The sequence below is a fragment of the Lytechinus pictus genome, chromosome 1, assembly GCF_037042905.1.
Source record: "Lytechinus pictus isolate F3 Inbred chromosome 1, Lp3.0, whole genome shotgun sequence".
Classification (NCBI taxonomy): Eukaryota; Metazoa; Echinodermata; class Echinoidea; order Temnopleuroida; family Toxopneustidae; genus Lytechinus; species Lytechinus pictus.
Genome location: NC_087245.1, coordinates 24,649,602 through 24,675,318, shown reverse-complemented (window position 1 = coordinate 24,675,318; position 25,717 = coordinate 24,649,602). Strand labels below are relative to the sequence as shown.

General features: G+C 37.0%; 2 protein-coding genes across 2 annotated transcripts; both read left to right on the top strand.

The window, feature by feature from the left end:
• The first annotated feature begins 3,446 nt into the window (after positions 1-3,446).
• On the top strand, positions 3,447-12,764 carry LOC129273222 (uncharacterized). Its single transcript, XM_064098881.1, has 4 exons — positions 3,447-3,528; positions 5,850-5,966; positions 6,532-10,912; positions 11,379-12,764. The coding sequence occupies exons 3-4, from the start codon at positions 10,571-10,573 to the stop codon at positions 11,973-11,975; spliced, it is 939 nt and encodes a 312-aa protein (XP_063954951.1). The 5' UTR covers positions 3,447-3,528; positions 5,850-5,966; positions 6,532-10,570; the 3' UTR covers positions 11,976-12,764.
• Positions 12,765-14,748: 1,984 nt separating this feature from the next.
• Positions 14,749-25,100, top strand: LOC135155153 (uncharacterized). Its single transcript, XM_064103934.1, has 5 exons — positions 14,749-14,797; positions 17,537-17,557; positions 20,736-20,942; positions 22,023-22,286; positions 24,146-25,100. Exons 1-5 carry the CDS (start codon positions 14,749-14,751, stop codon positions 24,148-24,150), a joined length of 546 nt encoding a protein of 181 aa, XP_063960004.1. The 3' UTR covers positions 24,151-25,100.
• The last annotated feature ends 617 nt before the right edge of the window (positions 25,101-25,717 follow it).

The following is a 25,717-nucleotide window of genomic DNA, read 5'->3' as shown; positions in this document are numbered from 1 at the left end:
TGAGAAAGAAATTGGCAAAAAAGTAGGAAAATCAATAAAATTTGGGTCGGTATCAACCTTTTTTTTCTTGGGGGGGGGGGGAGGATGTAGGTTACACATGAATAAAAGTTTGTAGGATTGATAGCATTCTATCGGGTGACATGCCATACAAACGTGTTTTCTTTATAGGGGGTGCCTCAGCGTTATTTATCATCCTGTATCATTCTATTTCCTCCATTTCGCGCGAGGAAACTTTTAGTTCATTATTGGTTTTATCATTTGAAGTAATTATGTTTCCGTCAACTTTTTAATGCAAAAGTTTTAATCTGGGTGAGAAAAGGAAATAAGATGAAGAGCTTCTAAAACCTAACCTATTATAAATTCATTCTGTAAAATGACATGAATTAACAAATTGTATTTTTTAGCCGCTTCATCCCCGTCCCACAGCTCAACACCTGCACCATAAAAAACATTGCTGTCCCTTCTTTTTCCAAACCATCTAAACCAAAATGGTTTAGATGCTAACCATGGTAAGCGCCCCAAATGCGATTTTTTTTTTGGTCGTAACGGGGGGGGGGAAAGGGGTCCAGGACGGTCTTTATTCTTATCTTTTCTACCGCGTTACTCGCAATTAAAAACAGAAAATCGGAGACAGGAGACAAACAAGCAATATTAGAGTGTAGGTCAGAACATTTCCATCAGGGGAGGGGGGTCAAACAAGAACAATAATAAAAAGTCATAAGTTTGGGAAGGGTCTGATGACCGAGTTGCAAGAAACAAACATTGTGGGATTTTTTAAAAGTAATCTAACCAAAAAATAAAGTCATGTTGTAATTCGTTTAAGTAGATATTCATAGAATTTTAGCAAAAGCGCACTTGTCTGTTCCCCCTTTTATCTCTGTCTCTCATTCTCTCTCGTCCTCCCTGACATTTGAACATATTTTTTCGATAATTTCCCTAAATAATTATTCGTTCATCCTTATATGCATCATCACCCAGGGGAAGCGCCTTTTTGCAATAAGAATTACTGACGGATGTCATAAGCACCTGTGTTGTCGGTAATGAGACATTTTTTTTTTAGATACGGTATGTTGGTCGAAAAAAATGATTCATAAAAGCTTTTTGTATTGCTAAGTACGAAAGGCGTTCAATGGGTCATCCTGCCGATAAACACTAATCTTCCTTTTGTTCGGGGCGTTGACCATTTGTATCCTGCTCTTTTCGAAAGGAATTTGTTTGAGTGGCCGCCCAGACATTCTTTTGTTCGGGTAGTGCCGATATCATGAACTACATGGACGTTCCCCTTTTGAAAAGAGCAGAAGATGAATGGTGTGCTAAGCTGCCTTCTTTTCTCCTTTTTTCAGAATAGTAGACAAAAATAATGAGAAGAAGAGGGATGATTGGGAGGGAAAAAGTTCAAAAGTGCACCGAGATCAGCTCAAAGTACTAAGACATTACAAGCTTTTTGCTTTTCTGAAAATGCAATCGATCGATGAAACCAAGGAGATATCATTCTATCTAGAGTGATATCTTCTTGATGAAACAAATAAGACGAAAATGGTGAAGAAACGCGTAGCTTATTACGTGACGATCTTGCAGAAAAGATGTTAGCGTATATCTATCAGAATAAAAGAACTTAATGTTGGCACTGTAAAAACTGCATTACTCGTGAATTTGTTTCGCATTTCTGATGTCTTATTATTATTATTGCCAATACGTGGAAAACCAAGATGCTCTATCAGAACAACGATATGGATCAAATCATGTGATCAGAACAAATCACGTGATCAGGCCTTATGCGCGCGCGTACGTGCTCGTCACAAAATTTATCCTCCCCGTCCGACTCCAACGAAAAAATCGGGTAAAGTTGAAATGATTTCCTATTTTCGGGATTTTTCCCCACGTAGCTGTATATTTTTTTCAATCTGTTATCGAAATAGGTTTATGAAGGAAATAGTGGCAGAGGTTTTAGTACATAACAATTACGAAAAAGCTGAAAAACTTAATTGAATTAAACCAAACATTTCTCGGCTTCTGTAGAAGCCCGTCGTAGCTAAGTGAATGACTCGCTGGGCTTCTGTGGAAGCCCGTCGCACGCAAAGGGATATGGACGGTCTTTGTCGATATTGGTGAGCCGAAAGAGTAGTTTCGTCCAACGTTTCGAAGCTGACGAAAAATAGCAAATTATTTCGTTTCACGAACGAAACTGCTGTTTCTATTCACATCCCCTTGACAATGACTTCATTATGAATTATGATAAATTGCATTAAGCAATAGATTATCTACGTTCCAGCAAGCGTTCTGCGTAGCTGTTGCGAAATTTCCCTATCATGATAAAATAACACGTGATGAGTCCCTTACCTTCAATAGTATCATGATTCCTGGTGTAGAGTTCCAAGTCTTCTTTAGAAAGTTCAAAACCCCTCTAAACCATGGACAAAGAATATATGAAACCTTGTCAGATTTATATACCTCCAATGCTACGTATGCCTTTCAAATCAATACATTTATTGCTGAACTGTGAAAAAAAAAATGGATTTCTTTATACCAGGAAATAGTAAAAAAGTTAACATCTGATTATACAGTATAATCATTATCCTGAGAAAGAATGTTTAACCTAAACAATTGGATGAAAGTTGTCCTTCTTCAGGCAACCATTGGTCATTCCCGCCCCTCTCGGACGTAATTGCTATTCTAAAAGTAAACCATGTTATATGACAAATATGTCGTCAGCTGAATGCAACTGACAACTCCAGTCATACATTTTTGGAGTAAAAAATAGTTGTGTCATAGTAAAATTTGACTATAAAATAGTAAAATTTGGCTTAAGTTCAGTTGGTCACAGCTGAATCTTTCATTCATTAATTTTTAAAAAGTGGTAGGGGGTACGGGGTAATAGATACCGGCAGGGTGTCCGGCAGGAAATAATTCCTCAAAAAGCTGTGTGCACCGAATAGGTAGCCTAGCTTAGCCGGGTAAGAACAGCAGGGCCCGCTGGGAGAACAGTTTTCGGAACTGAAGTGGCTACCCTGGGTAAATATACCTTTATTATTATTATTAATATTATAGATTTTGATTGTGCTTTGCATGACAAATACATTTTTGCGCAAAATTCAACCTTTATTCGCTTGTTTTGAAAATAATTACACATTTTTTCACTTTCTTTTCTGAATTGTGATTTCTTTTTTGGTAAGAACGCCTTTTCCCTCTTATATATTTTGTATCGTGTTTTTTGTATTTTGAACTATCCTTAAACTTATCAAACGACTGAGGAAAGCTTTTAAAGGCTCACGCGCATCGCCTTCTCACAATGACATTTATGGGGTGTTGCAAGAAAGTTACGTTGCAATTGATTGCAAATCGACTGCAACTTTGCAGCCGATCCCGATTGACTGCAACTAGCAATCAATCGCCAATTTGCGTTGCAAGAAAACGGCTTGCGATTGAACGCAAGTTGCAGCTGATTTGCAGCTGTAAACAGGGTCTGCAGCACAAGACTAGCCGAAAAAGCAAAATATTGGCTTGCAACAATCTTGAACCTGGAAGAGAGTAAGTAGAAAATATTCATTTTTCAGACAATTCTTTCTCCATTATGTATGTTTTCAGAGAATTTATATATTTTAGACCTATGCCAGGGAAAAAATTATTTTGAAAAGAGGGAAAATGTATCTTCATCGCCGGTCGAAATTTCACCTTCAACAAATTTTCTACTGCACACTTTTAATCCCAGTCCCATACTTGACTTTTTGTGTCGGTAATGCACGGTTGTATCAACAACACGGCAGGTCATTGCCGGTGCAGTGCTGTTAAAAATCACCCTGAAGCAAGTAAATGTACTGTAGGCTCCAATTATGTATGAAACATCGAAAATGACCTTTAAAGATAATTTTTGTTCATATTGAAAATGATTTTTAAGTTATATCGGTTTCAACGGCGAATAGCCATCCAGTAAATATAAATTAAAGACTTTAACAATTTCATTAGTTTACCTTCTATTTTTTTTTCCACAAGAAAAAAAATCCTCTCCATTTGTCTCTTAAGAGTCTGTCTAACGTTAACCTCCCTTTTAAGGACTTTCCTTGGCCTGGCCTGGGATAAAGTGAAAATTTTGCTTTTTCGACTTTTGTCTTTGGAGGATTAAAAAAATTTCATTTCAATTTTTATTTATTTATTCTTTTTTTTTTTTTTTTTTTTTTTGGGGGGGGGTTCTCAAGACTCCACATATCTCGCCAGACAAGAAAAAAAAAGAAAAAAGTATAGGGGGTCTACATGTATTGGGCTACTTTTCAGAATCTATTGGCCACATCTGCCTCATTCTTGGGGAAGTTTTAACATTGAATAGGGAGTTGCCCGCCCGGGGCTCTTTTTAAAATTTCTTACGGGCAGATTGCACAAGAGGTTCTTTGCAAGGGCAGTCTATTTGTGACGTTGATATGTAATGATGTGCCGTATGAGTCACATTTTTAATATCCATCACATATAAATATAAAAAGATATACATGTAAGCCTAAATACATCTATTTTTTAGATTCAATATGTAGGTCTACTATGCCGGGGGGGGGGGGGGGGGAGGTACTTAGATTTGGTTTGGACAAAGGTGTGCGGCTGAAGGTTTGAAACCCGTACCCATATTTACAGGTCATTTTGGCTAAAAAGGGGCCCATTATTGGGGATTCATTACAGGGGCGGATCCAGGATTTCCAAAAGGGGGGGGGGGCACATTTTCGCCTGGAAAACTTGACAAGCAAAAAAAAAAAGAAAAAGGTTATCGCCCAAAATGTAAGGTAATTTTGCATTTGCACCTAAGACATTGGAGTAGAATATGGACCCATGTTTAAGTCCAGTATCTAAAAATTGGGCCATGTTTAGGGATTTTCCAGCATAAATCCATACCCCATGTTTAGGGATTTCTTCAAAAAAGGCGACCCATTCCAGCGGCACATCCCCATATGCATTATTTCGTGAGTAACCCCCCCCCCCCCCGGGCTACTATGTAACTGACTCTAGTCTTAACTTGATTTTTATGCAAGCACATGAGGTGCTATATAGATGACAGATTTTTTTTTTCACTTTAAATTATTTAATGGATGATTACAATGCTTTTCCAGGTGCTTACAGTAAAAGGGTGTCTCATTTGGTGCATCATTATTAATATTGAATGCATAATCAATTTTTTTTTTACATCCTTTTACATCAAGCACAATACTCGGGGGGGGGGGGCATATGGTCTCCCTTGACATTTTTCAGAATAAATCTGCCACTCAAAATTGTATTACCGCACCATTGACTGACGTTTTACTTTCAAGTCTCACGCAACTTTTGAGACCAAATTTGCAATTCCCAGGTACAGGGTCAGGAAATTTTGCAACATTGTGTTTGTTTAAGTACATGTCAGACAAAAACATGATTACATGTAAAAAGTCAATATTCATAATTGGGTAATTTTTTTATTGACAATAGTAATTCAATGTCACTGATGAACTTTGTGTTGAAAATAACAATTAAAAGAAATACATTTAAGAAGTTAAGAAAAAATATTTAAAAAAAAACATGAAAGGAATTTATTTTTATACCAGATTTTTTAAAGTAAAGTTGTTAGGAATGCTCTAGAAAGGAATATGTACAACAAAGTTTAGCATTCTATTACGAGCTTTTTTTAGTAAATCAAAGGTATGATTTCATAATTGTTTTAATTGCACCGCCCATGGATGAGGAACCATAGTGCCCCTCCCCAGGCCAGAAGTGACTTTAATCAAAACACCCTGGGACTACTATAATGATTAACACCCTGGCAACTGAGCTTAACTTGTATATTAATTTCATGAACATGTTTTATCTCTTTGCTTTTTGCTTTTAATTGCTTACTACAGTTATGATGACAAAGAAGTCTGGAATAAACAAGAAACCTCCGAACCACCATAAATGTGTCTGCTACAATGTGTGTTCTTGCAACCAGCTGATTGATTCATTTTATCAACTCTCAAATGGTAGGTTACATGTAAACTGTATTATTAATTATTCACCATGATCGTAATGCGGATGGGGGTGAAATCTGTACACATTAACCCAAGGATAATGCAAAATGAAAAAGGCAAATACAAATCTCTATCTTGACTTGGACTTCTCAGCAATGAAGACATCCCCATTGATGGGGGGGGGGGGGGAGGGGGTGGTTGTTGTGCTCATCCAATGTGTACTGAATGAAATTGTGAATTTTGCTGTCATTGATTTAATTTATTGCATATTTCAATTTCCATGATTCATTTATTTGGGGGAAAAACAATAAGTTTTCACACTTTTTTAGATTACATCATGGCAAATTGCCAATTATTATGGTCTCAGGAGTAAGCCACTATCCCTCTATCATATCATCTTGTCGTTGCAAACAACGCCCTTACCAGCAGGCATAGGGGCATTTCTGCACTGATGGGGTGCACAAAAATGTTTTGCTAAGGGCGTTCTTGCACTGAAAGGACAAAATTTGAACTAACCCAAGCTATGTATGGTTATGGGCTTGCATTATTTCCTATATTATTATTTTTTTACGAACAGGTTGGTTATCAGAACTGAATTCAGAGCTGCTCCTGTCTGTCGTAACATCTTATTAGAGTGGACTTCAGAATGAGGGTGTTGGTTTAAAAACTTCACTCCATGGAGCTCTCCATATTCATCTCAAATTAGACTGCTTCTGGAAACCAAATTTGTTCCTTCAAGCAGAGAAGCTTGTGGCTTTCCTGACTGGCTTTCCTGACTGGACTTCTATGGATTCTTCTTGCCAACATTAAGGACTGTGGGCTGACATTCAGTGGTAAAACACTTGAAGATGATATGAATTTTTATTTGATATAAATGAATCTCAGAAGTAATTCCTCAGGAGTAAGAAACAATGAAAATTAAAAATAAAAGGTCCATCAATAATGAATGTCTTGAGCAGTGTTCTTTTTGTGCACAGATCAATGGATCTTTTCATTTCCAAGCAGGGATGTAGTCAATGCTGACCTCGAGACAACATTTTGCTGGCCTTGGTCCGAGTCACTGTACAGAATCTATGGGAAGTTCTCTCAAGCTGACTCATGACTCGGAAGAATCAGCCTCGACCTCATCCCTGTATGCAAGTGTGATATATATCTACCATGCAATCTCATGATTAAAGAGAGAGAAACAAGAGAGCTTCAGATTTTGAAGTGTAGCAATCTCCTGAAATGTATGTTTTATTTGAAAATCAAACTAAAATAACTTAATTGGGCATGTTATTCATTATGATATTTATGAATGAAAGCATTGAAGCAATTTGGTGCTCTTGCAAAACAAATTCTGAGTTGTATTTACTGCAAACCCTCAGAAATATTGATAAGAATTTGCCAGTGCATGAAGTGTTTTAATGAAGAGTGGCTTTTTTGTGCTTATGGAGAATTAATATTTCTTCAATATTTTTTCATACAAATTATTTCAGAAATCACAATTTGAATATTCCATGACCTCTGATAACAAGAGCAGAATATTTTTGGTGATTGACACACTTTAAAATGATATTAGGAGAGAATGTAGTGAAATTGTGTGATAATAATGGCATAATTGCTGAAGAGGCCTATAAAGATTAAAAATAACATTATTTCAAGTTTTTCTTGAAAAAAACCCATGGAAAGTTGAAAATGGCATAATTTACACAAGTTTTCAAAACAAAATACAAAAAAAAAAAATTTTGCAGAATTTTTAGTACACAAGCCTATGGACAATCAATTGAACGTAAATCGAACGCAAATTTTGCGTGTCCTCCAAAATCTCACATAAGTTACGTTCGATTTGCAATCAATTTGCGCTTGATCTACGTTCAATTGATCAAACGCAACTTCTTCTTGCAACAGGATTGAACGTAACTTGCGTTCAATTGCAGATTTGCGTTTAATCGGAGGACTTACGCTCAATTTTGGGAGTTGCGTTCGATTTGCGTTCAATCGCAAGTTTCTTGCAACACCCCATTAGAGATCCTTTCAATCTTTCATAATTTTACCCGATTTTGGACACCATACAATCGCCCCAAGGCTCCACCGATGTAACTTTCTTCATACATGTATATATTCCCAATATTACATAATTTTGAGGATCAGCAAAAAATAATGATTCTGACCCATGAAACTGACGAAAATCTGTCTTAAAAGGAGAAGTTCACCCAGAAAGTTTGTTTTATAAATAGTAGAAATAAAAACTATAATAATGAAAATATTGGTAAAGGTTTAAGGAATTTTAAGTTTTTTTTTCATTTGTGACGTCATATAGGCCTAAGAGAATCTGCCCCATGTAAAATACAATTTATAGGCCCTACATTTCAAATATTTAATGGTTCATGATAACTCGGTTTCTTTTCTCTTTCTGCATGGCGCGCCGAGCGTGTGTGAAATGACTTCTCTATTGATAAACTGAAGGTTGAATAAAAAATATGTTCAATTTTCTTGGCAAATGACAATTATCCACTGAGTTTTTAAGACATACGATATGTGGGAAACCTGCTTGTATATGACGTCACGAATAAGTTTTTAATATTTTTCTTATATAAAAAAAAAATTTCAATAAACTTTTTGTCAGGGCGGTCTTCCCCGTTACTTGTCTTCATACGATGTTCATAGTATTAAAGTAAATTTAATACGAATGTACGACGTCATAATTCTTTCATCAGAGGGGGAAAATCAACACTCGTCAGCAATGAAAATTGTGTAATGTATACAGGGAAATAATCATTCCTTGGTTCCAAATGGCAATTCTAATCAAGATTGGAAATACAAACACGGATTCAATCCATTGTGCCCTTTGCTAAGATAAGGCAAATAAGTTTACTTATAATCAAACATACCTGGGGCCAGCAATCAAATCGCACCCCTTTGAACTTTATGTCTGATTTGGCTCGTTATTGCCCCCCCTCCTTGCTTCCCGCTCTTTGCCTTTTTTTAATATATATTTTTCTTAACTTTTTCGCCCCTTTGAAAGATCGAGTGCATGAGACCTATATGGGACATGTGATCCGTCCCCCCCCCCCGTTTGATATACGCCTCTGCTGCCATTGATATGGGAGAAAGTTTTTATGAAGTAATATTTACATTTTTTCACTAAGATCTGATATTTAAAACTACGTAAATATTAAGAAGAGTCTTGAAGATACATGTAAATGTACCAATGCAAGGTGTATATAATATTTTTTTTGGAAAACCCTAAAAAAAAACAATAATTTATGACGAATCAAACTTGCCTTAAATCTTCCAAGTTCCGCCACCACAGTTGATATTCCTATGTCATAAATTAGTAACATAAAAACGTTTATTTTTAGTGAAAATCGCATATTTGCTGTTTATCTTGTTTTCAGCTCTGTTTTCCGTGAATCTTTTTTATCCCTACATGTTTAGTCTTGCTGGGGTATATTATGCTTTTTGTTTTGTCTTTTTGCTTGCATTAATGATAATGGCCGGTTGTTACGCAGTCAGCGCGCATTAAAAATGATTATGACGCGACAATGTAATGCTCAGAGAAAAATACATTGATGATCATGACGTAATAATCATGATACTGTACAGTGATAATGCTGAGGGAAAGCTGTCAATAATCTGATCATGCATGTTTCACTTTTAAGAGCTAAATTAGTCTTTAAATTTTTTAACGAGAATAATACCAAAATATTGCACATACTAATACCGTTAATAAATATGGATATAATTATTCAAATAGCTAACATTCCACTCAGGAGCATCTTATCATATTTCGATAATTAATCATGATTAATTAGTTAATTACAATGTAGTCTCCGTCAGTGAATGACCAGATATGGGAACACCAGGCCTCGGCCCTTGCCCCTCCCCCTTTGAAAGCCATTGAAAAATATTTGGTAATGGAATTTGTCGGGGCCATACACAAATGAAGATGAAAATGTGACATAACTCGCCATCATAACTCGGGAGTATAGATCTTTTTTTGCTTGTCATTTTTTTTTCTCAACAAAAAATGCCACCCCTTGGAAAATTGTGAGGGCTGTATTGTTCTAATCGTTTTGAACTTCATGAACTATTATAACATCCCCCAATTATTAGAGTATATAATCTGGATTTCGAAAGACAAAACTCTTCGTCGTCACTTTGCCGAATATGTGACGTCAAAACAGGATCTCTATATCAATTCGAGGTAGATTATTTCAACACGATGTCTTATCATCTCCCACAAACATGTCAAAACATTTGTCATGCGACATATCAATACTTGATTATTCTTGTTTACATTCAGGACTATAGATGAAACCCAAATAGGTTGATCAATTCAATCGACTGATAATGAAGAAGCCAAAATAGAACAATGACAGGCATTAGAATTGGGGAAATAACCTAATGGTAGGGGCTGTATAATGGGTTGGAACCCGTTAAGGTTATAAATCCGAGGGAAAATGCAAGAATATCATTTAAAGAATCTAAACAGTTGGATTTGGTTTTATTCAAACTTGTGTGCTGATTGATGATTGTCATTGTGGTATTTGTGATACAAAACGCTCTGAATTAGAAAGCTACTGACAGTAATAAATAAAAAGACAAAGAATAAAGGATAATAGAGCGTGAGGATGGAGAACGCCGTTGAAATCAAAACATCTGTGACCAGCATCGATGACAAGGTCAATGAGAAATCAGATGATCACATCAATGATGTCGAAGACGATCACCATGACCATGACGATGAAGGAGAACCAATCGTGCTTCATGATGACGATCAATGTGGAGCTAAAGACCTCGGCCAGTCTAATAAAGGTTTTGATGACGAGAACGATCTGGTTGATGAAAAGGAGAATAAAAGTACCAAGGAAGATCATCACACCGAGGAGGAGGAAAATGAGAGCCGCGTGACCGGACAAAGTAGAACGGAGAAAGGAAACAATACGCCTAATTCAGACATTGATTCTACACTGGTACGTCGCAAATACAAACAAACAAAATAAAACAATAAAAAAAAATACATTAACTTTATACGATAACTTTATCTCCTCCCATTCCAGGCTTTCCTGTAATCTATCATTGCTTATTAGTGTTATATACATGCAAACGGCTAATGCAATTATTGGGAAAGTATTATGCTTATCGCAATCAGTCCAGAATGATTCAAATTTAAATGTTTGCCAATGCTTCGAATATATTGAAATTTATCACGTTTATCAGCTCTGATTACAAAACCCACAAATTTACCCACAAATTGAAACTTTCGAAAATATTTCAACTGAAAGAAATTGTTCATATTTTAGGATAACCCCGATATCTTTTTTTAATTTAAAAGAGAGTATGATTACAATTTTGTTGGTGATGATATTGACGATGATAACGATGATAATAATGATGATGATAGTGATGTTTATGAAAGTTTGATTTCTATTTTCATAGAATCCAGCAAATGTTATCACAACTCAACCAAACTCATCGACCAAGGATGCCGGAAAGACCACAGCTCTAAGCGACATCGATGTCGACATCGAAGGAAGTTCAAAGCTCGAATACGAATTGGCCATCGTCCCCGGGGCATGTCTATCCGCTTCGGCGGGGGTGGGGTCAGCTTCAAAGGACTTTTGTGACGGGTTTACCAATCTAGAATGCAGGTATCCAAACGTTGGCTGTGAGTTGTCCTGTGGCTGTGACGATGGCTTGCAGCTCGTAACCGACTGTACGATGGAACTCTGCAGCGCAAATTGTATTCTCGGTTGCCTCGGTTTCTCGCTTGGCCTCGCCTTGGATACCAAGGCCACATGGAACCAAGATGGCGTCGAGTTTGAGGTCTTAGGGACCGGCATCGAAACATCACAGGGAAGGGTCCTTCGAGTGCTCGGATCAGGGATTGGTATCATTGACAGTGAAAAGAGAGAGACTATGAAATTGAAGAAGAAAGCGAAAGAAGCCAGCAAGGCAGCAGAGAAAGAAAAGGATAAAATGACTGAACTCGAGAAGTGTGACGAAGATAACACTGCTGCAGAACTTGAAAACTAAATCAAAACTTTCCTCTTCCATGGCTTTAAATTAATCCCCTGCACAACATCATATTGCACTATGGAATGACTTTTATCACGCTACCCAACAAAGCTCAACTCTTTCCACATTCAAACTCACTTTATTAAAAAAAAATGTATTTTTATTTTATAAAATTATTACATTCTGAGTAGATTTTACAATGTTATAGTCATCTTCCTCTATCTTATTGCCTTTCTCCTCTCTACACAGTAAACACGCTGTTTATTTTTTTAATACAACGCTGTTTACTATATGAACCTTACAGTAATTGTTTAAACAGTTTAAACAAGTGTTTAAAATCTTAAACAACATAGTTCAGTTTTCAATATATAATCTTCAATAAATTAAACATGATTGTTTAAAGTGTTAAACAACTACTGTAAGGTTCATATAGTAAACAGCGTTGTATAAAATCTTAAACAGCGTTTTTACTGTGTACTACATAATTCTCCTCTCATTTTCTATTCACAATCTTAATTCATTTCTTTGTCATGACCTGACCTCATTACTTCTTCTATTTATTGTGAGGGTGTGTGTGCGTGTGTGCGTGCGTGCGTGCGTGTATGGAGGGAATTCATTTTAAATGGTTATATACTGTCTTTCTTAATGAATGTTGATTGGTATGTTGGGACCCTGCTTGCAAGCAATCTGCTTTTGGTATCCCTCCATTTTATATATGTATATATCACGTCAATACTATGTTATATTTACAATGTATCTTGGTTTTTCAAAGATGGAAAATAAATTTCAAATTGAAATTGAAACCCATCTCGCAGGTTATGTTTCCCAAATGGTGTTAATCGAATTCTGTTATCCTTACTTCGTACTACGTTTTCTTGTCTATCAAAATGTAGGGCTGATAAAGGTGTTGCCGAATGAAACTAAAAAAGGCTCTACAATGGCAGCTCGTTGACCACGTGACCAACCTCCTTTATATGGTTCGTAAGAGCGAAGCGAGCCAGAAAAAAAAACTTTTTGATTAATGATGGTTACAGGGTACTACTTCATGAATCACGTTAAAGAATTATCAAAATGCAAGTCGCGTGTTGATATGCCTTGTTCGCAACCCTGCAACAACGCATAAATTTAGTGCAGTATTCTCCACCTAGCCCTCGCCCCCTCCCCTTTGGACTAGTACAGTAGAGGGTTTGCCCCAAGCCCCCCCCCCCTCAGTTGTTATAGTATACCCTTATCATGTTAATGGATAGAAGTAAATTAATATGTTATTACCAATGGCTTACAGATAGGGGGCCTCTGGGCCATACCCCCAAAAAACAGTTTCACTACCGATAAAAAATATAGAAAAAGGAAAAATGAAAGAAAAGTTCGGGGAAGGGGATAGTATAGGCCTATCACGTTTTTTTCTTAATATTACAGTATGTCAAAACATATTACACAATTTAATTTTCATTTTGAAAAGATAAGTTTTCTCTCTTGCTTCGCTCCCTTGTGATTTCTATGAATTTTTTGCACACACTCCATGTTGTGCATCCTCATAATTTTTTTGGGGGGGTTCATAACACCACTGGTTAGTAGTCTATACAGCTATGTTTTACATAATGGAAGGCTTTGCTCAGCTACGTACGAATGGTTCCAAGGACAGATTAAATGTATTGTCATATGCCTGTTTTGACAAAGAAAAAAAAGCAAAGAAGTCTTTGTCGAAAATTGGTGAATCAAAACAGCAGCTTTAGTCCTTGACTCTGGACAAACGACATATTTGCAATTTTTCGACAGCTCTGAAACTTAGCACAAAATTGCTGTTCCGGTTCACCAATTTTCGACAAAGCCCTCTTCAGCTGTTCTTTGTCATTTCAGGGCATTTTCAATACATTTACACTGTTCTTGAATCATCCGTACGTCGCAGAGTGAAACACCCTAGTATGAATGGAGACCCTCTTAATTAGTATATATTACTAAAAGCTAGATTTAAAACAAAAAAAATCAAATCGAAGTAAATTACATGTATAACCCTTACCGGTAAAATCAATGCATCAATTCTTATGCAATAAACAGCCTACTGCTGCACATGGATTTCCCATTATTTCAGAACATTGATATTAACTATTGATCTATTAATTTATTGAAACGACGTCGACGGAGGCAATCACTGTGAATCCATTCACAAACGCCGAATGTCCACCCATGATAACAGGTCCATTGTAATGCACTGGGGCGATGAAACGAGCGCACAATAGTGGGAAATTTGAAAAGGCTGACGAGACAGGCGCGAGATAGGAATGTAAGCTAGCCTACACAATACTGAGGGAAGGAATGACATTTTAAACAGCGTAGGCCTATACATGTTTTGTTATGACTAGACATCCGAGAGACTTTCTTTTCCTGATATTTCTGGGGATGTGAGGAAAAATTAATGCTGGAAACTTCAGGAACTGACTTCGGCTTTGATTTTAAACATTGGTGATAACAAGGTAAGTGAATTAATAACCTACATGTTCGAAGAATGTTCGAAACTTTGGGAACATTTCAGGCTCAGAGACGTTAGTTTTCCAACGCCGAGTACCAGTCAAAGTATTGATGTTTGCCAAGGAGGTTTAACATTGATTTAACTTTGAAAATCTGAGCTGCATTGTATTTTTTACATGAGTCCACTAGCGTATACCTAAGAGGGGGGGGGGGGCAGGGGGCTTTGTTTTTTTAGTTCCACCATCTTTGTCGGTAAATTTTAACTGTACACTTTTATCGGTAAATTTTGATTTTTACGCAATGCGACTTTTAGAGCTCTCTGAGCATGGACTGGGCTGACCAGGGACAGGAAAAAGGTAGAGAACAACTTGCAGGTAATATAATTATAACAATAAAAATTTCGCTCGCGCTACGCGCTCGCATCAATTATTTAGTTGGGTACTAGTACTGGGTACCTAAGATAAATGTCTAGTTTTCAGGTTGAAATATCAAAAATTTTCAGCTCGCACTTCGCGCTCGCGTCAATTGATTAGTAAGAAACCAATTTGTTCATGGTTACTAAAAGTGCTCGGAATATCCAGTTCTTAAGTTGGAATATCAAAAGTTTTAGCTCGCGCTTTGCGCCCGCACGATTCTTTAGATACCAATCTTATAAAACTGATTAGAATGTCTAGTGTCCAGTTAGGAATATCAAAAATTTTAGCTCGCGCTTCGCGCTCGCATAATTTATTAAGGAAGATATCCATCCTATTCATAGTTAAGTGCATAAAAATGTATCGTTTTAGGTCTAAATTCTTAGAAAATTTCAGCTCGCGCTTCGCGCTCGCAATTATTATTTATATATATAATTTTAGTGTAAATTGTTAGGCACGTGCAATTGAAAGTGAAGACTTTTTGGGGTGGGGCTTGTCAATTTTTTGTAAACAATATGTCCCCCTTGAAAATCCTGGATCTGCCCCTGGGTTGGATATAGATGAGTACTGTTCGTCGGACGTCAGTAATCGGTATACTGATATCTGTCGGGTAAAGGCCTAGCTATAACCCTGCTTACACATTCCTCTGGTTATTACCGTCCCCCTTTCTATCCTATGTACCTGATCCCTTCGTCCGCCTATCTATCTTTTCCAATTTCAATTCCCTCAACCTTCTGACATTCCTGCCAGTGAGTGAGTGATTTTCCCCATATCTAGTGATATATCGTGCTACTGTCGCATATATTTTTTTTTTTCATATTTTTTTTTTTATGAGTGAAAGGATGCATTTATTTTTGCTTTAACTGTGTAAATGGAAATAAAACAAATGCAAATCAATACATTAATACAACTGATTTCAATGTCAAATACCTCTTTTATAACGTCTCCAAAATGAGCAGAATTGGGAACATAATGTAAACACCTTCAAAGAGGAATAAAATAATTATTTTAATATAAACATTGCAATTACCACTTGATTAGAAATATATCGATCACCATCTAATACATTTCATTTCTGGAATGATATACAAAAGAATAAATAATAATTTCGACAATAAAGTGCAATCGCCCGATAGCAAATAATTAGTAGTAGCAAGATCTCAACTGTTTTATTGGGCATCCCCTGGGTAACCTTTCCCACCTTCAGTGCCACTTCCAGACCTACACATCCAAACGTGTATGGGGGGGGGGGGGCTGCAAAATGCAGGGCAACGAGGACTACGAGGTGCCCAAATATCCTCGTGTATTGGTAATTTGATAACCGAATGTATAATTTCTGCAAGTTTCATATGTTAAATGGCTAAATAATAATTGAAAAAAATGTTCGCTCGCTTCGCTGGCTCGAAAATTAAAAACTGTGAAGTTGATATTTGGGCAATGATTATCAACCCCCCTTAAAAAATTGTGCCTATACGTCTATGCCTACTACCCACCCCCCCACCTTGCTCATTTTTTGGGCGCTTGCTCCCCCTGATGAAATATGCCAGGTACGCCACTGCATGTGTCTGTAATATGTTGTCAAAATAAACCTCCGAACAAAATTGAACCCCAAAAGCATTTAGTACTTCACAAATGTGACAAATCACTCATCCTAAGAACGAGGGGGGGGGGGGGGGAGGATAGAAGGGAAATAGTGGTAATACTACGCATTTTATGATTACTAAAAGTTCCTCAAAAATCACGTCGCCTTTGATAAATCATGTTAATAATGAGATAAATATGTTTATTCTTCATAAATTTCTACAAATATTACTTAAAATTCACATTTCTAGGTCTGAATATAAATAAAAAAGGCTCGCGCTTCGCTCTCTAATTATTTTATCAGTTTCATACCTAGTTCTTCATGAATTCCGTCAAGCAGTCATCAAAAGGTGTCCCTTTTTCAGTTCTGAATAAAAAAAAATGCAGCTCGCGCTTCACACTCGCGATATTGATTAGGGAGATACTTCTCCTGTTTATGATTACAATTGATTTATTTGCATCTTCACACATTCACACACACACACCCTCACACAATATATACATACACTTGGAAAATCACATAATGCAAGCGCATTGCAAGGAAAATGTTGATATTCAGACAATAAAAACGGACATGAGCACTTTTTAAAATTAATCAGTTAATGAAACAATATAATGAAAGCTCCATGATCGAGCTGAAAAATATATTGTATATTGACTTCAAGACTTGGTATTTTAAACTCCTATCAGCTATATCAGCCTCATCAAAGAGGTAATGTGAGAGCAAAGCGCGAGCGAAAATTTCATATAGTGACATGATTTTTGTTTTCAAGTCTTCCTCTCACCTTATTTTATTCACTCGTCTTCCTCTTATTTTTCCTCTTCTTTTTTCCTCCTCTGCCTCCCCCCTTTTTGCTCCGCCAATAGGGGGGGGGGGGGGGGAGCTCGGTCCCCCTGGATCTGCCTATGACCATTCATCTGTCTGTCGCTAGACATGTAATTAAACTTTTTTGTAAGGGAGTGATGTCATCTAGCTGAAAAAAGAATACTATTTTGTCATACGGGAAACGTTTGAAGGGCAAGTGCCCACCCCTGTTCGACTGCCCCTGTGTTATGGTGATTAGAAATAAGTTCCAAGACAAGGATTTTAATTTTTCTGTCCTCATTGCATTTTTTCAGAGAACCCAAGTACAACTGCAGGTATGCACGCAATCCTCAATGAACTTGTGCAGTGCGTTCCCGAGGACTACCCAATCTGTTTCCATGGAGACCAAAAAACCGTTGACACCACCAACAACAGGGGCGGATCCAGCTTTCGCCAATAGGGGGGGCCGAAAAATATTTTTATCAACATTTTTCTCGATTGGCCGCTATAATCTGATTTTTTTTTTGGTGGGGGGTTCAGGGGGTAGTCCTAACTAAAGACTGAAGTTTTAAGTATATGTTAGTTTTTATTGTTATAAACAAGATAAGGTATCTCATGTGGTCTTAATATATAATGCGAGCGCGGAGCGCGAGCTCAAATCCTTTGATATTTTATGTCCTTAGACCTGAAGATTCTGAGGAGATAATCATGAAAAAGATAAGTATCCAACTAAACAATGCGAGCGCGAAGCGCGAGCCGAAATTTTATCATAGTAACGTGAAAAGGGACTCAATTAGGACTGTTTTTAGTGATTAATGAAGAGGATACAAGTATCACCAATTAAATAATGAGAGTGCGAAGCGTGAGCTCAAAATTTTTGATATTCCGACCTGAAAACTGGACAGTCTAAGCGCGTTTTTATTTAAATACAGAAAAAGCTGTGTGTCTCAAACAATTAAATGCGAGCGCGAAGCACAAGCTCAATTTTTTTTATATACTGACATGATAAAGGAGCATTTTGACAAATTTTGGTAAGAATTTCCAAAGAGGATAGGTAACTCACAAATCAAACAGTGCGAGCACGCAGCGCGAGCTGAAAATTTTGATATAAACAATTTGTGTAAAACAAACAAAATAATTAAAGCTTGATGTGCGAGCTAAAATATTGTGTGCAAATTGATTTCAGATCTGGATATATAAGTATCATTTAATCCTCTTGAATGGGATTCATTGGCACAGGCAATGCGAGCGCGAAGCGCGAGCGAAATTTTTTATATAAAGTTCTTTTTCCAATTCTTCCCCTCACCCTTTTCTTGTTTCCTTTCGGGGTCGGGCCGGCCGTTACGAGGTTGTAAATTACACATTCTGGGTATGATACCTCTTTCCTACTTTTCTTTAGTGTTTTTCCTATAGTACACTTTTTCTGCAGGTTGTCAAAAAATAGGGGGGGCCGGGGCCGGCTCGGCCCCCTCCTGGATCCGCGCCTGAACAAGGCGAAGCTTGCGGCCGCGATGGTCCCTACCAAAAAATATAGACTCAGAGAATTCCATCCAATCCCCCAGGATTTCCATTTCCGGTCTCTTGTAATGAAGGTCTGTATAATATTTCTCGTAATCATCATTAATGTATGCCTAAAAAGAAATGAACACAATCACACAGTTAATTCTTGGAATTAAACAAAATCCCATAAAGTTTATACAGTATCAAATTAATCGTTTTGGAATTTTAACAGTTCAGCATAAAGAGTATTCACAGTGTGGGCGATGTGCAAATGCTTTCATAGCGGCCACATACTTAAACAAATTTGTCGTAAATGGCATACATGTCTGTTATTATTTTCTACTATAACTTCGTTGGGCCTACTATGTCTCCAGTCGAATTGACTACGATCAAATCGATTTTCTTTAATATACATGCAATAAAATATAAAGAAAATACACAATGTCATATTTGTATTTGTATATTGCATATATTGCATATCAATAAAAAGTTAACACTTTGTAAAAAGGCCCTTAATATTTAAAATTAAATTTTGGGGATAACATTACGCACATATTCGTAGGCTTTGGTCTACGATCTACCAGATGAAAGTATGATTATTCATTCTTCATGTCATAATTTTGTATCCACACTTCCCTAGACATTACAATGATTAACAGAAGATCAAGTCTATTATATAATCCCTGCTACATGTAACGCACATTATCATCGCAAGGGTCATAATGGTGTGTGGTGGGGAGGGAGGGGCAATGGCGCTCGAGGGAGTGTTTTGACCAATGTAAAAAGTTATTTATATATATCTTGAAATCATTAATTTTAGCTAAAGTCTATGCGCTCTTCATAATCAACATCTATTTTTATTCATATAACTATTTTCAATTTTTCTCAAATTATTTTCCACGAACTATTAAAAAAAAAGAATATAAGTGATACTCACTAAAGCGGAACAAATATGCAATGATTATATTATCGTCATTCACTTAGAGACCTAAGCATAAATGTGTAACAAAAACAAACAATTCAAATATATCATTTTATTGGAATTTTACAAAATGTAAACTTTATATGCACTGTAGAAGAAAAGGTAAATCTTATATATAGGTTGTTATAATAATATGATTTTAAATTGTTTAGTCCTAATAGTGAGAACTCCCACTTCGTTTGCCTTTAAACAAGATGAGATTCAGGTTCTCTGAAAACCATCAAGACCGTTTAAATACAAGTGGCTGAAAAAATACAATAAAGGTAATGACAAGATGACAGCCTAACTCTGTTGATTTTCTTTTTATCTCCGTGAAGGACATCATCACTGAATTGTATTCAAACTCCTCTCACACGGAGAAAGACTCGTTATAAAGAACATCAGAGAGGCATTCGGGCACCGTTCCGTGAATGAACAGATGACCAGTTTCAATCACACAGATGATTTTCTCTTGGTACATGTATGTGTTCAATCGGTTGCTCGAACAAGTAATAATGTACAGAACCGTGCAAGATTACTTTTTCTTCTGTAAAAATAGATAAATGATAAAGTGAATAAACAAATTGAATAAATAAATAAAGTAGATGTAAACCAAATTCGTACATATTTTCCTCCGCAGAAAACATCTAAAATAGGCCAAAATTCGTGTCGGTGAAAATTTGACAAACAAAACCAAAACGATGAAAGTTCGAGCCCATCAAACCCCAAGTTGGTACGGCCCTTTTTAAAACATTATTATACGATGCTAAGTACAGAAAATAATAAGTTTTGAAGTCTGGTTAATCCTATGACATGGTCTCACTCTGTGATTTTAAAAATCAACTGGACTTCAGAATACGCGTCTCGTTCTTCAGGGCGGGGGTAATTTGGATGGATATTTGACGCTCTTTAAATTTTGTATAAATATTGTCATGATCGTGTTGAAAAGAAATACACAACATCATGATTGTGTTCATTAAAATAAAATGTTTGAACCTCTGATCAGCATGGCCAGTAAAAATGTTCTATGTATTCCTTCTATCTTGATCCAGTTCATATCCAGGTCATTTGTGGTCGGCTTTTCGCACATGAAATAATTCGGGAACAGGCCAATGAAGGCAACAAAGATCCAGACCTCGACTCAGCGGCTGAAGAAATTCTTAGGAGAACTTGGTTCCAATTACCAATGAACCAAGTTGCAGATACCATTAATGCAACCACCGAAGGATATGACGATAATCTATGCTTTTGCAAAGAAGGTAAAACTTTTGTTTGTGAGAGCCCAATCTGAATCATAGAAGGGAGGGAGGGGGTACAAAATAATGACGAATTTTTTTGGAGTGCAAAAATTATTCAAATTGAGCAATAACATACATAGTCCTTGAATTTCATACATAAACCAGGACCCTTGGAAGGATATTTTCAGAGGGGGTGGGTGCTGATGTAAATTTTAAAAGCAGAAAAAGTATTTCATGAAAAAATAAAGGTTATTTTGGTCCCAAGAGATTTGACAGGCAAAGAATTAATTTCAATAAAAAATGAAGGTAATTTCTGTCCGGACAAATTTTACAAGCAGAAAAGGATTTCACTGAAATGTGAAGGTCATTTGGATTCCGAAAAATTGTACAAACCTTAAACCCCAAAAAAATTATAATAAATAAATAAATCAAATAAGTGAATAAAAGGCGGTAAAGTGGATAGTGCTAAAACGTTAAGGTCATTTTGTAGGCATGCACTTCTGGTTGTATTTGTGCATTTTGCCACATCTACCGGATTTCCAGTGAGTGCTGCCTGTGGAAAATATACGACATCACCCCCCTGGAAAATCTGCACCCCGCTTCCCAGGGCCATGACATAAACTGTTCTCAGTATAATTAATCATCAGAATTATTACAATTCTTTGGTTTGGTTTGGTTTTATTGACCGTTTAAAATCACAACAAAGTACATCGTACAATATATTAAGATTATTATGTCAACATTACAAAAATAATACGAATGGATCACTCTATTCTGAGCCATTGATATAATCAGGGACGTGAGAGCGACCTAGAGGTCCAATTATTTGTGTCTACATGACATCATAACACAATGACATTTTGTATTCATATATACAATCAATGCCCTGATATCCTGACCTAAAAGAGGGTTATTAATTAACTGAACAAAATAAAAGAGATGCGTTTCTCTCTCGATGATAATGATAATGGTGATGATGATAATCATAATAATATCTGAGTTGTACTGCATCAAATCTAATCTGTATGTAATGACAAATCATCTGATGATAATAATTGTGATAATAATAACACATCAACAAACTATGCATATACTTTTCAGAACTTGATGGTACGTCAGTGGTGGAGTGCTCTAATGTAACCTGCAAGGATAGATGGTTCCATATGGACTGCGTGATGGTGACAGACGGGGAAGAAGAGACTGACTGGTTCTGCAGTAAAGAATGCACAGAATCTGGTAACGGCCAATTCTGTATATGCAGGAGTACAGATGGAGGCATTTTAAAATGGACTTGTTCGAACAGTTCCTGTGAGAAGGGGAAGTCCTTCCATCACTCCTGCGTGAGATCGACTACGATTTCTCAAGGTAAATTTTAAAACATATTGGTCCAACTGCACAACTAAGTCACGAACCAGGGAATTAATTCGCGTCACGGATGTAATCCGTGGGGAAATATCACCACCAACCTTTCAGAGAGGAGTGATAGCATGTCATCCACACCGCCTTTCAAGACAGAAACGATATATTTTATCAAGGAGCTCCGTTTTGAAGCTCCTTGATTTTATGATGAATATTTATGATAATGCTTGGAAAAACTATCACATCTTTAAATGTAGTCAACGTGCTTACATTGACCTAATTTTGCATTCTAAAAACATAAAATTTTGCTCCACCCTGCGCTCATATAAGAATTGTCCATCGGACAATTCCCTACATGTAGCTTTATTTCAATTTAATATCCGTGGCATCATGAGAGTATCATCATCATTATGATTATCATTTTTTTGGCAATTCGATTTTAGACCGAGACTGGTTTTGCTCGCCAACTTGTGGTGAACAGGATGATGAGTTGCTCTACTAACTGCAACGTTGTACATTCCCCAGCTTGTTCAATGAGTGCTTGAGGGATGCTGAGCGTGACGGTATAAATGATTATCAAAAAATATGATATTGTAAGAATAATAATAACGTATCAAGACATCTTCCCGGAGGTCAACTCTAGGAGACAACTCCCAGCTAACGGATACCTCCTAGAATAAGTCCCACTGAGGATAACTCCCTAAAAGGGTACCCCCTCCCCGAACAACTTAACTTGGGACGAGATAACTACAAAATCTCACATTTATGACGATTTCATGAAAACGACTACTCCATTTACACATGTATGAAAAAATGAAACAATTATGATTTCATGTAATAACATAAGAAAAAGGAACGTAGGGATACGACATCATCAGCCCACCGAATGAATATATATTACTGTATTCACAAAATATTGATAAACTTTAAAATTCAATAACTTTGTTATGTGTTATCCAATTTTGATGAAATTTAAGCATTTTGCTCTGTGAATTCTACTTTATTTATGTAGATATAAATATTTTCAGCCCGGACTATTCCTTTAAATATTGACCTGAAATGGGAACATTTCGATCCCCTTTCGTCGATCACCTTTCTGCCCCCACCCTGCCCACGGATACGCGCCTGCCAAAGACAATGTCTTTTTCCACATGCACCTTACCTTAATTTTCCCTTTTCTTTAGTTATCACCTTTTTATCTTCCATTCTTTTGAAGCAAAAAAAGAGAAAAATAATAAAAAAATTAAAAAAAAATTCAGTGAGTCCCCGCCCTTCATATCAACATACGCTCAAGCCAGGATAGAGCTGCCCTTTTCTTTTTTTTAACTTTGACATTTTCCCTTCCTTTTCATTCGTCTCTCTATTTCTTCCTTCTCATTTCTCTCTCTCTCCCTCCTTTATTAATTTCGCCTTTCTCTTTCAATTCTATTCCTTATCTACCCCCCCCCCCTCTCTGCCCCCTTTCATTTCGTTTCTTTTTCTTTCTTGTCCCCTTTCTTTTCTCCCCACTATCCCTTTTCCCTTACTTCTCTTTCCCCTCCCTCTTTCTCCCACTTTCCTTTTCGCCGGGGCGGGTGTTCTGTACTTTTTCCAGCACAGTTTATCCACATAGGTTCAACTTTAATGGAGTTGAAGTGTTCTATACGAGACACACCAGATCAAACAAAAATTAAATAATTAAAACTATATTAACTTTAGATTAATTGCGATTGGCTTCCGAGACATGATGCCATGGTTGTTGCCCCCCAAAAAAAGTTACTATAGATTTAATTCTTCCTGAAACCGGCCCTATAGGTTTGTTACTTTTTTGTCATGTGCGCATAAGACTTTTTCACTTGAGTTTGTTTTCTTTTGTTTTACATCAGGCTAAGAATCAGCCTGACATATCGACCAAGACTTCTGTCCCACTGAATACGATCAATTCCCGTCTCATGCATGCTGAACCACATTTTGAAATGGAATAGGTCTGCTCTAGAGTACACAAGTCATCATCATCATCCATCTGGCGTGGGTCAGCGAGGAATGGAGGCAGGTTCTCATCGGGAGGTGAGGCGGTTCTGGAAGGCATCCTCATACGACTATCTTACGGTGAGATGAGGTCTGACGTCACAGTTCACCATATTGAGAGGACCGATAGTCTTACCATGAAGAGAAGGAATATGATGTGGACGGTGTATTTCCGGTCGGTGACGATGGTCAAGATGATTGGAAAGTTCACCCGATGCACTCTCATCATGGTGAGGGTTGATCAAGGATTCAGTTGGCCAACAGGAATGTCCAGGAGGACGTTAGATACTACGATAGGATTCAATGCAACAAAACGGGTCAACCAAACTGGCTCTTTTTTATGGCTTTATTCAGACAAAATGTTTGCAAAAAACGAGGGAGTTGTAACCCTCGTCTATTACCTGTACTACTGAATTCTATTTTAGTATATAACGTTCCCTGGGACATTCTCATGCTGTAATAACGACTTTCAAAGTGTGATGGAAGAGGTGGTATTAATTTATTGTCAAACATACGTCATGGAATTCGTTTAATACTTATTTTGGACATGCGACCTGATCGGCGCCACTTTAAGGATGTGCTTAAAAGGCTATCTACCCCCCCCCCCTCGTGAAAAAAAAATGGTTTGAAGGGGCGCACAAGTAACACTTGTCCCAGATCGCCTGCAGGAAAAGGGCACCGTCTCATATCCTTGTTTTTATTCTTTTTTTTTTAATCGAATCCTCATTTTAATATTTAATTTATGTTTTGCATGACTAAACTCTAATTAAGTCAGCAACAGGATCACACATAAACAGGGGCCGCGGAACCGAGGAGGGGGAGGGGGGGGGGCTTCAGCCCCCCCCCCCCATTTTCTTTCCAAAATATTGTACAAAAACGTAACAATTACCATTTGATTGTGATTTTTCGCATGGTCAGCCCCCCCCCCCACTTTCAAAACCGTTTCGCGGCCCCTGATATATATCCTTTCATTTACGAGTTTGTATCGCGTCACTGAATCGGTAATCAAATCATAATTGAATCATCATGCTTGTATGCAGTGAGTGGTGCTCAAAAGTTAGTGAACCCCACCAGAAAATAAACATATTTAAGGTGTTCAAGTGTTCTGCCATGTCTTAGATATTTGATTGTCAAGTCAGGTGATAAAGTAATACATTCAATTAAGTTTGTTTCGCTGGGCTCTGGGCTTGTTGTCTTCACTCAGCATGAAGGAGTGCATTTTGTGGTGGGGTTCACTGACTTTTTGAGAACTGTTTATTTAATAATTATATGTATATCTTAGTATGGTAAGGTGCTCCACGTTTTTATGAAAATATATATCTTATTTTGAATGTGGCCGCTATTAAGAATTGACGTTCAATTGAGAAATGGAATATAAGAACGACCCAGGTCCATGCAGGATCTTGTTTGTACTAATAATTTATAATCCT

Bases quoted from the DNA above. Each gene is read 5' to 3' on its own strand.
- LOC129273222 (XM_064098881.1), top strand. From the start codon at position 10,571: ATGGAGAACGCCGTTGAAATCAAAACATCTGTGACCAGCATCGATGAC. The intron at 10,913-11,378 runs GTACGTCGCAAA...CTATTTTCATAG, and splicing joins CAGACATTGATTCTACACTG to AATCCAGCAAATGTTATCAC.
- LOC135155153 (XM_064103934.1), top strand. From the start codon at position 14,749: ATGGACTGGGCTGACCAGGGACAGGAAAAAGGTAGAGAACAACTTGCA. The intron at 17,558-20,735 runs GTATGCACGCAA...ATCTTGATCCAG, and splicing joins GAACCCAAGTACAACTGCAG to TTCATATCCAGGTCATTTGT. The intron at 20,943-22,022 runs GTAAAACTTTTG...TATACTTTTCAG, and splicing joins TCTATGCTTTTGCAAAGAAG to AACTTGATGGTACGTCAGTG.